Raw genomic sequence first — 14,433 nt, forward strand, 5'->3', positions numbered from 1 at the left:
GCTCAAATAAATTGGTTAGTCTCTAAGGTGCCACAAGTCCTCCCTTTCTTTTTGTTCCAATTAAGAGTGGGATTGTCTGATTTCTTGTGTTCACTTATGTCAAACCAAAAAATTCCGAGAAATCATTGTCTGACTTCCTTCTCCACAGTTGCTTTTTTGAAATGCAGAAAGTTTTCACTTACCAGACTTCTTCAGAGTACAGGGAATCAGTGCACTTGTCTAATCTATAGCTGTACTAGTGAACTGAGCCATTATGCTGTTGGGGTATGCATACAGTACAGTACCACTAGAGTCTTAGAACTCCGCATCTGCATTTAAAAATAAAATATTTATTCTTTACTGTATGGGGAAAAAGGGGAATGAATGAATATTCATGTAAAAACAATATCAGTGTGTTTTCATTGTGTAACAGTAGTCAAGTATTATGTTGTCTTGCGTGCTTACCATGCAAGCAATGTAGTTAGATGTGTATATACTACCCGGTGTCCTGTAGAAACATGGTAATAGTATCTGCTACAAGATCATAATCTCACTCCCTTTTCTTCAGGCGGTGTAATGTACCCTATAAGGTATTTTGTCGTAATAGTTCAGAAATTGTTCTCTGGCTAATGTGTTTGGAGGGAATTGCACACAGTATGACAAGTGACTGTCTTGCAGCTTCATGATTATAAGCCAGTTGCTTGTGAGACAAATTGTAGAGGAAACAGGTTTTATTTAGAGGAATTTTTTTAAACTTAAAAAACCCAACCATTTTCAGATCTAGCCTAATGACTGGAGGGGTGAAACGAGGTGTGACCAACCCATGGCTCCTGGAAGAGACGGAGGAAACCAGCGGGCTTGGCTTTAATGAGATCAGACAGCAACAGCAGAGGATCATACAAGGTATAAGCTTATGTAATCTTGGTCAGATTCTCAGAGTATTAAAAATCCATTCTAATTTTGTTTAGAAATGCTGTGAGATCTCAGAACCTTAGTTTCAGAGGGACAATCTTTGGTTTCTTGCTCCAAAATCCTGGTGTTCTGTGGCATAAAACTTTCTTGCATTGGTCTTCCCCTTCAAATACTGCTGCTTTCACATGGTACAAGAGTACCAGGTTCTAAAGAACAACAAGGAGTACGGTGGCACCTTAAGGTCATTGTGAGCAGAGTGACCTGACAGTATCCTCCTTAAAGCAGCTCTACAAACTTCTCCTCCTCCATTTGCCCCAACCAAACAATCTATTTTTACATACATTTTTTCATTGGGGTAAATGGGGAGTAGGTTTTGTCTGGGTGTGACATGTTTGCAAGGTTTCTTTAAAGTCATATGCAGATTACCCTCTGGGTCTGTTAGGTTATGATGCACACACAAACTACAGCCTACAATATGTACACTAGCAAAGCTGAGTGTGGCTGTAGTGGAGGAAGTGTTGTGTTGTAACACCAGTTGTGCAGCGAGGAACTATTGGGTACAGCTTGATTCGGTCCTGATTCAGCAGGTATTTCAGGACATGCCTAGCTTTAAGCATGTCACTAGTCTCATTGACTTCCACTAAGGCCCGTGCTAGCAGTATTGATTTATGCATGCTTAAGATTAGGCATGCCCTAGTGCTTGGAAACCTGGTCTTACTAGATAAGAATTGATGTATAATGACAATATCTGTTTTATTCCTGGAAGCTGGATTTTTTTCAAAGGGCCCCTAGGGGTTGAGCACCCAAATCCGACTGGGAACTGGGCACCTAACTCCCAGCCTGCATGCATTAGATGCAAATGAAGAACGCTATGCTCGTAATTCTCTGAATAGCACGGGTTCACAGATTGTATTTGGATAAATGAGAGGGCAGCAACCATATGAGCATTCAGAAGTGGGGTGGCCTCGCACACGGCTAGGGGTTCGTCCTGTTCTTCCCAGTCCTAACTGGGGGTCTCTGCTCTGCCCGGCTCACTCACGCCCGTGACAGCAGGGCTGCAGAGGGCACCCTGCACTACTGCAGGAGCCATGCAGGAGCAGGGTGGCCTCCCCTTGGCCAGGGGCTCATCTTCCGCTGCCACCTCCTCACAGTCCTGGCCAAGGGTCTCTGCTCTATTAGCTGAACCTCTGCTTTATCCAAAACCCTTCCTTGTCTTCCAGAATGAGAGAGACAGGGGGGACAGAGAAGGGGTTCGGATAATAGGGTTTCAGATAGACGGGAGCATGCAATTCAGTGTTTAACATTGTTGAGGATGATCAAATGAAATAAATCTCTACGTAGTCAAGTTTTTTATTTTAATCGGCACATGAACTGGTGTGTGGAGTTACACGGCAGGAGAATAGCATCAACTCTATTTTGAATGTTTGGGAGTCAGCTTTAAACACTGCTGGCATATGGTGGGTATTAAACTTATCTGAGTGTGTGTGTGTGCGTTGTGAACATGTGGGGACACACATGGGCTGGAAAGGTTCTTTGTTAGGTGGGATGTTGGGCATTCAGCACTCTAGGAGGCAAACAGACTCTGGACGTACAGATCAATATTTTGACCTCTGATTCTCTGGCTGCAGCTTAGCAATATCTGGCTCTTCACGCAGCCTCGCCCTACGTAGTGTTTTTTGCCTTTCAGCAAGTGGTTAACCATAGCAGTTCTTCCTTGCAGCATCCTTTATAATGCCACTTGTGGGCCTTCTGTGTAGTAAGAGCTGCAGATCACAAATGAGGTGCTTTTTCAGGGCTGCATGGGGCCCACAGACTGGACTAAGAGGGTCCATATTGTGCCAAGGTGGGGATTGGGGAGCCTTGACAGAGCTGTGTGGGGAAATTTTAAATTGTGGCTGCCTTCTTTATATCCGGCTCTGTTAATGCTCTTGGTCTCCCTCTTGCACGCATGCTATATTCTCTCTCAGCTTTAAAAAACCTATTTGAATTCCTTGGTGCTTGCATCACCTGTTTGTCTTTTAGTCATGTTAAAACCTCCTTGGAAAATCAAAAAGGGTAATCAAGGGCCTATATATGTGTGCCAGAAATTCCAGGGCATTTATGATTGAGTAACAGCTGTATGTTCAGTTTCTGGATTTTTTGACACTCGGCTGAATATCTTGACCAGAGCAGACAAATTAATTACCCATCATTCACATTATTTTTATTATCTAAAATCTGCTGCTGCAATAGGAATTCATTGTCATGCTGGTGATGTCTCTCTTTGTTAATGTAGTTTAACCCTCTTTGCACACATAGCAGATCTTTGCCCCCTTGCATGTCTTCTGGCATAGTTTAACACTCTGGATTAGCTTGCATCCTCTACAGGATGCAGGATGGCATATCAGCAGGGGTTTTAATGTATTTTATTTTCTTGTTTCTGTGCAGAGCAAGATGCTGGGCTTGATGCTCTCTCCTCAGTCTTATCGAGGCAAAAACAAATGGGGCAGGAAATCGGGAATGAGCTGGAGGAACAGAATGGTAAGAACAGCAAAAGTTAATTTATTAAATGGAAAAACCATGGTTTTTCTAGCTTATCAAGTTTATTGTAGGCCCTACAGGAAACGTGCAGTATACTGCTACTATTCAAACAGTAGCAAGACAATACTGTGAGGGGTTTTGTGTCAATAACTGTGTCATCAGTCGATAAACTAGTTGATTTGTTTTGTTATGCTACTTTCCTTCTTGTAAACAATGTACAGGACCTGACACTGAGCCCTGGTCTACACTACGAGTTTTGGTCGAATTTAGCAGCGTTAGATCAATTTAACCCTGCACCCGTCCACACGAAGCCATTTTTGTCAACATAAAGGGCTCTTAAAATCGATTTCTGTACTCTTCCCCGACGAGGGGATTAGAATCATAGAATCATAGAATATCAGGGTTGGAAGGGACCTCAGGAGGTCATCTAGTCCAACCCCCTGCTCAAAGCAGGACCAATCCCCAAATTTTTGCCCCAATCCCTAAATGGCCCCCTCAAGGATTGAACTCACAACTCTGGGTTTAGTAGGCCAAAGCTCAAACCACTGAGCTATTTCCCCCTCCAGCTCTGAAATCGACATCGCTGGGTTGAATTTGGGGTAGTGTGGACGCAATTCGATGGTATTGGCCTCCGGGAGCTATCCCAGAGTGCTCCATTGTGACCGCTCTGGACAGCACTTTCAACTCAGATGCACTAGCCAGGTACGCAGGAAAAGCCCCGGGAACTTTTGAATTTCATTTCTTGTTTGGCCAGCGTGGCAAGCTCATCAGCACAGGTGACCATGGAGTCCCAGAATCACAAAAGAGCTCCAGCATGGGCCGAACAGGAGGTACTAGCTCTCATTGCTGTTTGGGGAGATGAATCCGTATTATCAGAACTCTGTTCCAAAAGACGAAATGCCAAAATATTTGCAAAAATCTCCCAGGGCATGATGGACAGAGGCTACAACAGGGACCCGCAGCAGTGCCGAGTGAAAATTAAGGAGCTCAGGCAAGCCTACCAAAACAACAGAGGCAAATGGCCGCTTCGGGTCAGAGCATCAGACATGCCACTTCTATGACAAACTGTATGCAATTCTAGCGGGGAGCCCCTACCACTACCCCATCCCTCTCCGCAGACACCTGCAAGGGGGGAGTCTCATGCAACAGGGATGAGGATTTTGGGGACGAGGAAGATAGCGCACACCAGACAAGTGGAGAAACCATTCTCCCCAACAGCCAGGAACTGTTTATCACCCTGGATCCAATACCCTCCCAACCCGGGCTCCCAGACCTTGAAGGCAGAGAAGGCAGCTCTGGTGAGTGTACCTTTGTAAATATAATACACGGTTTAAAAGCAAGCGTGTTTAATTTGCCCTTAAGACGTGGGATGCATTTGCGGCCAGTACAGCTACTGGAAAAGTCTGTTAACGTGTCTGGGGATGGGGCAGAAATCCTCCAGGGACATCTCCATGAAGCTCTCGTGGAGGTACTCCCAAAGCCGTTGCAAAAGGTTTCTGGGGTTTCTTATTCCGTCCTCCATGGTAGGACACTTTACCACGCCAGGTCAGTAGCACATAGTCTGGAATCATTGCATAACAAGCATGGAAGCATATGGTCCTGGTGTTTGCTGGCATTGAAGCAACATCCGTTCTTTATCTCTCTGTGTTTTCCTCAGGAGAATGATTATCCCAGAGAATTGGGTGTGGGGGTTTGTGCTGCATGTTAACCAGAAAACTGCAGCCCCTCCTTTTAAATGACCAACCCAACGGGTGCTTGGTATGGGAAAGGAGGGTGCTGCTGTTTGTAACCATTCCCACATGTTATGAAGGTTGAAGAAGCCGAAAAACTGTGGCTTACCATGGCTGCCTGCAAGCCGAATTCTGTTGCCCAGCCCTGCGTGTGTGATCTCTCTCACCAAACTGGCAGGCCCTCAATATAAGAGGCAAAATGCAACCTTGTACTGAAAGCACATGTGCTATGTAATGTTAACAGCTTAGTTCACTGTGAAAGTCTACCCATTGTTCTCTAAAATATGTCTTTTTAAATACTACTCTCCCTTTTTTTCCTCCCGCAGCTGCAAATGTTTCAACACTCCCCCTAAGATCTCCATCCCAGAGGCTAGTGCAGATAAAAAAGCGAAAAAAACGCACTCGCAATGAAATGTTCTCTGAGCTCATGCAGTCCTCCCTCCCTGAAAGAGCTCAGCAGAATGCGTGGAGGCAAACAATGTCAGAGTCCAAGAAAGCACAAAATGAATGAGAGGATAGGAGGGACGCGTGAGAGGATAGATGGCTGGAGCAGCAGGAGAGGTGGCGGCAGCATGATGAGAGGAGGCAGGATGCAATGCTGAGGCTACTGGGGGATCAAACTGATATGCTCCGGTGTCTGGTGAAGCTGCAGGAAAGGCAGCAGGAGCACAGACTGCTGCTGCAGCCCCTGTGTAACCGACCGCCCTCCTCCCCAAGTTCCATAGCCTCCTCACCCAGACGCCCAAGAATGCAGGGGGGCCCTCCGGGCACCTAACCACTCCACCCCAGAGAACTGCCCAAGCAACAGAAGGTTGGCATTCAATAAGTTTTGAAATGAAGTGTGGCCTTGTCCTTCCCTTCTCCCTTCATCCACCACCCCCCCTGGTGCTTCCCTCCTCCCCCACCCTTCCTGGGCTACCTTGCAGTTATCCACCTATTTGTGTGATGAATTAATAATGAATGCATGATTTTGAAACAGTGACTTTATTGCCTCTGCAAGCGGTGATCGAAGGGGGGAGGGCGGTTGGCTTACAGGGAAGTAGAGTGAACCAAGGGGGTGGGTTTTCATCAAGGAGAAACTAACAGAACTTTCACACCGTAGCCTGGCCAGTCATGAAACTGGTTTTCAAAGCTTCTCTGATGCGCAGCACGCCCTTCCCTCCCTCCTTCCATGAAAGCAAGGGCAGACAATCGTTTTTGCCTGTTTTCTTGAGTTACCTGTGCAGATGCCATACCACGGCAAGCATGGAGCCTGCTCAGCTAACTGTCACTGTATGTCTCCTGGGTGCTGGCAGACACGGTACTGCATTGCTACACAGCAGCAGTTTGCCTTTTGGCAGCAGACAGTGCAGTATGAGTGGTAGCCGTCGTCGATGTAGTCCTGGGTGCTTTTTTATCCAACCTCGATGAGGTCGGGGTGCCTGGGCAAACATGGGAGTGACTCAGCCAGGTCATTTCCCTTTTAAGTTTCGTCTCATGGCGATTCAGTCCTACCGGCAGTGCACTGTCTTTTAATCTGCAGCCAGCAGAAGACAATGGCCAGCAGTCATACTGCACCGTCTTCTGCCGAGCACCCAGGAGATGACGATGGCTAGTGGTCGTACTGCACAGTCTGCTGCCAGCAAGATGTATAAAGATAGATGAAGTGGCTCAAAACAAGAAATAAATCAGATTTATTTTGTGTTCATTTTCTCCTCCCTCCCTCTGTGAAATCAACGGCCTGCTAAACCCAGTTTTGAGTTCTAGCCTTGAGGGGGCCATTCAGTTTCTCGCAAAGCCACCCCCTTTGTTGATTTTAATTCCCTGTAAGCCAACCCTGTAAGCCATGTCGTCAGTCGCCCCTCCCTCCGTCAGGGCAACAGCAGACAATCGTTCCGCGCCTTTTTTCTGTACAGACGCCATACCACGGCAAGCACGGAGCCCGCTCAGATCACTTTGGCAATTAGGAGCACATTAAACACCACACACATTATCCAGCAGTATATGCAGCACCAGAACCTGGCAAAGCGAAACCGGGTGAGTAGGCGATGTCAGCGCGGTGATGAAAGTGATGAGGACATGGACACAGACTTCTCTCAAAGCAGGGGCCCTGGCAATGTGGGCATCATGGTGCTAATGGGGCAGGTTCATGCGGTGGAACGCCAATTCTGGGCTCGAGAAACAAGCACAGACTGATGGGACCACATTGTGTTGCAGGTCTGGGACGATTCCCAGTGGCTGCGAAACTTTTGCATGCGTAAAGGCACTTTCATGGAACTTTGTGACTTGCTTTCCCCTGCCCTGAGGCGCAATAATACCAAAATGAGAGCAGCCCTCACAGTTGAGAAGCTAGTGGCGATAGCCCTGTGGAAGCTTGCAACGCCAGACAGCTACCGGTCAGTCGGGAATCAATTTGGAGTGGGCAAATCTACTGTGGGGGCTGTGGTGATGCAAGTAGCCCACGCAATCAAAGATCTGCTGATATCAAGGGTAGTGACCCTGGGAAATGTGCAGGTCATAGTGGATGGCTTTGCTGCAATGGGATTCCCTAACTGTGGTGGGGCCATAGACGGAACCCATATCCCTATCTTGGCACCGGAGCACCAAGCCGGCGAGTACATAAACCGCAAGGGGTACTTTTCAATGGTGCTGCAAGCTCTGGTGGATCACAAGGGACGTTTCACCAACATCAACGTGGGATGGCCGGGAAAGGTACATGACGCTCGCATCTTCAGGAACTCTGGTCTGTTTCAAAAGCTGCAGGAAGGGACTTTATTCCCAGACCAGAAAATAACTGTTGGGGATGTTGAAATGCCTATAGTTATCCTTGGGGACCCAGTCTACCCCTTAATGCCATGGCTTATGAAGCCGTACCCAGGCAACCTGGACAGTAGTCAGGAGCAGTTCAACTACAGGCTGAGCAAGTGCAGAATGGTGGTAGAATGTGCATTTGGACGTTTAAAAGCGCGCTGGTGCAGTTTACTGACTCTGTTAGACCTCAGCAAAACCAATATTCCCACTGTTATTACTGCTTGCTGTGCGCTCCACAATATCTGTGAGAGTAAGGGGGAGACGTTTATGGCGGGATGGGAGGTTGAGGCAAATCGCCTGGCTGCTGGTTATGCACAGCCAGACACCAGGGTGGTTAGCAGAGCACAGGAGGGGGCAGTGCGCATCAGAGAAGCTTTGAAAACCAGTTTCATGACTGGCCAGGCTATGGTGTGAAAGTTCTGTTTGTTTCTCCTTGATGAAACTTCTTGTCCCTTGGTTCACTCTACTTCCCTGTAAGCTAACCACCCTCCCCTCCTCCCTTCGATCACCGCTTGCAGAGGCAATAAAGTAATCGTTGCTTCACATTCATGCATTCTTTATTAATTCATCACACAAATAGGGGGATAACTACCAAGGTAGCCCAGGAGCGGTGGTGGAGGAGAGAAGCACCAGGAGGGGTGGGGGAGGAGGGAAGGACAAGGCCACACAGCACTTTAAAAGTTTAAAACTTATTGAATGGCAGCCTTCTGTTTCTTGGGCAATCCTCTGGGGTGGAGTGGCTGGGTGGCCGGAGGCCCCCTCCACTGTGTTCTTGAGCGTCTGGGTGAGGAGGCTATGGAACTTGGGGAGGAGGGCGGTCGGTTACACAGGGGCTGTAGCGGCGGTCTGTGCTCCTGCTGCGTTTCCTGCAGCTCAACCATATGCTGGAGCATATTACTTTGATCCTTCAGCAGCTTCAGCATTGACTCCTGCCTCCTCTCATCATGCTGCCGCCACCTTTCAGCTTCAGCCCTCTCTTCAGCCCGCCACCTCTCCTCCCGGTCATTTTGTGATTTCCTGCACTCTGACATTGCCTCCACGCATTCGTCTGTGCTCTGTCAGTGTGGGAGGACAGTATGAGCTCAGAGAACATTTCATCGCATTTTTTTCACCTTCTAATCTTCGCTAGCCTCTGGGAAGGAGAAGATCCTGTGATCCTTGAAACACATGCAGCTTACTCTTTCACGGTAAACCCTGCTGTTAACCTTACATACATAGCACATGTGCTTTCGTTTCAAGGTCGCCTTTTGTCTCCCTCCAGCGCGCGGCTAGCCCCTTCCCCCTCCCCGTGGCTAACAGTGGGGAACATTTCTGTTCAGCCACAGGCAAATGGCCCATCAGGAACAGGCACCTCTGAATGTCCCCTTAAGAAAAGCACCCTTTTTCAACCACTTGACCATGAATGATATCACTCTCTTGAGGATAACAGAGAGATAAAGAACGGATGTTGTTTGAACGCCAGCAAACATACACTGCAATGCTTTGTTCTACAATGATTCCGAAGTACGTACTACTGGCCTGGAGTAGTAAAGTGTCCTACCATGGTGCCCTCCCCAGAAACCTTTTGCAAAGGCTTTGGGAGTACATCCAGGAGAGCTGCGAATGCCAGGGCAAATTAATCATTAAACATGCTTGCTTTTAAACCATGTATAGTATTTTAAAAGACACACTTACCAGAGGTCCCTTCTCCACCTGGCGGGTCCCAGAGGCAGCCTTGGGTGAGTTCGGGGGCACTGGCTCCAGGTCCAGGGTGAGAAACAGTTCCTAGCTGTTGGGAAAACCGGTTTCTCCGCTTGCTTGCTGTGAGCTATCTACAACCACCTCATCATCATCATCTTCCTCATCCCCAAAACCTGCTTCTGTGTTGCCTCCATCTCCATTGAAGGAGTCAAACAATACGGCTGGGGGTAGTCGTGGCTGAACCCCTAAAATGGCATGCAGCTCATCATAGAAGCGGCATGTTTGGGGCTCTGACCCGGAGCGGCCGTTCGCCTCTCTGGTTTTCTGGTAGGCTTGCCTCAGCTCCTTAAGTTTCACGCGGCACTGCTTCAGGTTCCTGTTATGGCTTCTGTCCTTCATGCCCTGGGAGATTTTGACACATTTTCACAGAATCATAGAATATCAGGGTTGGAAGGGACCTCAGGAGGTCATTTAGTCCAACCCCCTGCTCAAAGCAGGACCAATCCCCAACTAAATCATCCCAGCCAGGGCTTTGTCAAGCCTGACCTTAAAAACTTCTAAGGAAGGAGATTCCACCACCTCCCTAGGTAACGCATTCCAGTGTTTCACCACCCTCCTAGTGAAAAAGTTTTTCCTAATATCCAACCTAAACCTCCCCCACTGCAACTTGAGACCATTACTCCTTGTTCTGTCATCAGCTACCACTGAGAACAGTCTAGATCCATCCTCTTTGGAACCCCCTTTCAGGTAGTTGAAAGCAGCTATCCAATCCCTCCTCATTCTTCTCTTCCTCAGACTAAACAATCCCAGTTCCCTCAGCCTCTCCTCATAAGTCATGTGTTCCAGTCCCCTAATCAGTTTTGTTGCCCTCCGCTGGACTCTTTACAATTTTTCCACATCCTTCTTGTAGTGTGGGGCCCAAAACTGGACCCAGTACTCCAGATGAGGCCTCACCAATGTCGAATAGAGGGGAACAATTACGTCCTAAAATGCCATTGGCCTTGTTGGCAACAAGGGCACACTGTTGACTCATATCCAGCTTCTCGTCCATTGTAACCCCTAGGTCCTTTTCTGCAGAATTGCTGCCTAGCCATTCGGTCCCTGGTCTGTAGCAGTGCATGGGATTCTTCCATTCTAAGTGCAGGACTCTGCACATGTCCTTGTTGAACCTCATCAGATTTATTTTGGCCCAGTCCTCTAATTTGTCTAGGCCCCTCTGTATCCTATCCCTACCCTCCAGCGTATTTACCTCTCCTCCCAGTTTAGTGTCATCTGCAAACTTGCTGAGGGTGCAATCCACATCGTCCTCCAGATCATTTATGAAGATATTGAACAAAACCGGCCCGAGGACCGATCTTTGGGGCACTCCACTTGATACCGGCTGCCAACTAGACATGGAGCCATTGGTCACCTCCCTTTGAGCCCGACAATCTAGCCAATTTTCTATCCACTTTATAGTCCATTCATCCGGCCCATAATTCTTTAACTTGCTGGCAAGAATACTGTGGGAGACAGTGTCAAAAGCTTTGCTAAAGTCAAGGAATGATACGTCCACCGCTTTCCCCTCATCCACAGAGACAGTTATCTCGTCATAGAAGCCAATTAGATTAGTCAGGCTTGACTTGCCCTTGGTGAATCCATGTTGACTGTTTCTGATCACGTTCCTCTCCAAGTGCTTCAGAATTGATTCCTGCTCCATGATTTTGGCATTTCGAAAACTGGAATGTAGTTCTGATAGCACGGATTACTCTCCCCATACAGCGATCAGATTCTGTACCTCCCGTTTGGTCCATGCTGGAGCTCTTTTGCGATTCTGGGACTCCATCATGGTCACCTCTGCTGATGAGCTCTGCATGGTCACCTGCAGCTTGCCACACTGGCCAAACAGGAAATTGACGTTCAAAAGTTCGCGGGCCTTTTCCTGTCTCCCTGGCCAGTGCATCTGAGTTTAGAGTGCTGTCCAGAGCGGTCACAATGGAGTACTCTGGGATAGCTCCCGGAGGCCAATACCATCTAATTGTGTCCACAGTACCCCAAATTTGACCCAGCAAAGCTGATTTCAGCGCTAATCCACTTGTCGGGGGTGGAGTAAGGAAATCGATTTTAAGAGCCCCTTAAGTTGAAAAAAAGGGCTTTGTCGTGTGGACGGGTGCAGGGTTAAATCGATTTAACGCTGCTAAATTCGACCTCAACTCCTTGTGTAGATCAGGGCTTAATGTATTCAGGGCCATCCATAAAGGAAAGTTAGGTTACTTGCAAAGAGATGTGTCTTAACACGTCTGATTAACAGCAGCATCTCGTGTAACAGTAGCCATGTGTGAATAACTTGACTTTTAGTTTTTTATTTGCTCTTGGATCCCATTAGGGTTCTTCCTCTCTTGGTCTCATTAAAAATTTTAGCCTTTTGTTATTAATTAAATGGGAATGTCTGTGGCCAGTGATTAAAGAACCGGCATATTGTGTTATACAAGTGATTTGGATTTTGAGGATTTCAGGAAATTAAAGGTAGGATCAAATTAAGTGAAGTACGGGGATCTGAAAATCTATCTTTTCTTTAGATTCTGGTGTCTAATTGGTAAAGCTGATCAGATACACCCCTTGTGCATGGGACCATCTTTTTCTTCTGGGTTTGTACAGCACCTAACACAATGGGATTCCGGGTCCATGATTGGGACTCCTAGACACTAGGTAATACAAATAATAAATAATCTGCTGTTTAAAGATGCTGTGTCATCAACTTAATTGTCCAAATGACCTGAACTGAATCCTCTGAGAGCAGATCTTCTGGTTTCGCTCATTCCTCACAATATAGTCATGGCTGAGTTAGAACTTTGAAAATACTGCCAGTTTTCTCTGGCATGAAGATTTGATCCATGTGGTCTGTCATTGAGCAGTATTGTATCTAACCACTGAGAAGGCAAAGACCCCTTTACTTGCCAATTAACTGTGTACGTCAATCTGCCTCCTCCATGAATCAGTGTTCTTCCCTATATTTTGTCAGATGTGATATTAAGTGAACATTTCCAGTTAATGTTTAGATAATATAAATCACAGTTAGGGAGCTCGATGGAGGCTACCCGAGTAGGCTTAATATAGAATAGCTTTCCCATGCTTGTCTGACATCCTCTCTCTGACCAAACCAGGGATTTTTATCCGTTGTTTTGAATATGTTGCCCTTTACTCATCCTCTATATTAGGAAATAGCCTTATGCAAACAGAGAAATTAGGAAAAGATGCTCAGCATAATTAAGTCCCCTCTGCCCCATGTGGATAAAGAAATTTTCAATTAAATATCTAATTTCATAAGTTGTCTTTTAAATTATCCATCTTTTTTTTTTTTTTTTTTTTTTAAATACCAACCAAAACACTTTGATTGCTGTTTTTACCCTCAAGTAACGGAATCCTCAGGAGAGGCCATTTTTCCAGTTCTGAGTGAAACATCAGTCTTTGACATCTTGTAATCTGGATTGTGATCTATGTTCTCTTTAAACATGGAGGGGTCTCCAAAATCTTCTGTCTGTGTTTTCTCCTATGCAGCTTTGTGGCTCTAGTGTTGGTAAGAGTAAGTGTACCCCATAGCACTTTTTGTGTAAAGCTCTTTCTAAACAATGCATCCTCAAAACATCTTGTTGAAGTAGGCAGGTTATTTAAACCTATTTTTCAGATTGGTTTGACTTGTCCTAGCTTCTGGCTAGTAAGAGTAGCGTAGAACCCCAGGAGTCCTGACTTCCAGTCCCTTCCACTAGCTCAAGGGTGGGCAAACTATGGCCCGGGGGCCACATCCAGCCCTTCAGATGTTTTATTCTGGCCCTCAAGCTGCTGCCGGGGCGTGGGGTCGGGGGCTTGCTCCATATGGCTCTCGGAAGCAACGGCATGCCCCCCCTCCAGCTCTTACGCCTAGGGACAGCCAGGGGGCTCTATACACTGTCCCCGCCCCAAGCGCTGCCCCCGCAGCTCCCATTGGCCAGCAAATGGGGCCAATGGGAGCTGCAAGGGCGGCGCCTGTGCATGGGGCAGAACGCAGAGCCGCCTGGCCGTACCTCCGCATAGGAGCTGGAGGGGGGACATGCTGCTGCTTCCTGGAGCTGCTTGAGGTAAGTGCCACCCAGAGCCTGCACCCCAAACCCTTCCCGCGCCCCAACCCCCTGCCTCAGCCCTGATCCCCCTCCTGCCCTCCAAACCCCTCGGTCCCACCCTCCTGTACCCCAGAGCCCGCACCCACAGCCAGAGCCCAAACCCCTGCCCCAGCCGAGAGCCCTCTCCCACACCCTGAACTCCTCATTTCTGATCCCACATCATAGCCCGCACCCCCAGCTGGAGCCCTCACTCCCTCCTGCACCCCAACCCCCAATTTTGTGAGCATTCATGGCCCACCATACAATTTCCATACCCAGATGTGGCCCTCAGGCCAGAAAGGTTGCCCACCCCGCTCTAGCTACTCGACAACACTGCTTCAAATGTCAGTTAAAATGACAACCATTACCTAAGAGTTCCAAGTGATAAATGACAAGTTTCAGAGTAGCAGCCGTGTTAGTCTGTATCACTTAAAAAGAAAAGGAGTACTTGTGGCACCTTAGAGACTAATAAACAGCTCACGAAAGTTTATGCTCTAATAAATTCGTTAGTCTCTAAGGTGCCACAAGTACTCCTTTTCTTTTTAAGTGATAAACGGTGACCATCACCCAGAAGTTTTGACCAGATTCCATGTTTGAAGGGAGAATGCTAAAACTGCCTGTCCATGTCTGTTCATTATCTTACAATCATCATGATAATACCTGGCATTTATATAGCACACTTCAGCTGTAGATTTCAAAGCGCTTTG

General features: G+C 47.3%; 1 protein-coding gene across 2 annotated transcripts in view; it reads left to right on the forward strand.

Annotated features, from left to right (window-relative positions):
• The window catches only part of STX8 (syntaxin 8), a 178,866-nt gene that overhangs the window by 35,336 nt on the left and 129,097 nt on the right, over nucleotides 1–14,433 (forward strand). For both annotated transcript variants that reach the window (XM_077833967.1, XM_077833968.1), the window contains exons 5-6: nucleotides 758–882; nucleotides 3,319–3,411. In XM_077833967.1, coding sequence (XP_077690093.1) covers nucleotides 758–882; nucleotides 3,319–3,411 — 218 coding nt within the window. The remainder of the gene's footprint in view (nucleotides 1–757; nucleotides 883–3,318; nucleotides 3,412–14,433) is intronic.

Source organism: Eretmochelys imbricata, chromosome 14 (genome assembly GCF_965152235.1).
Source record: "Eretmochelys imbricata isolate rEreImb1 chromosome 14, rEreImb1.hap1, whole genome shotgun sequence".
NCBI classification, from domain to species: domain Eukaryota; kingdom Metazoa; phylum Chordata; order Testudines; family Cheloniidae; genus Eretmochelys; species Eretmochelys imbricata.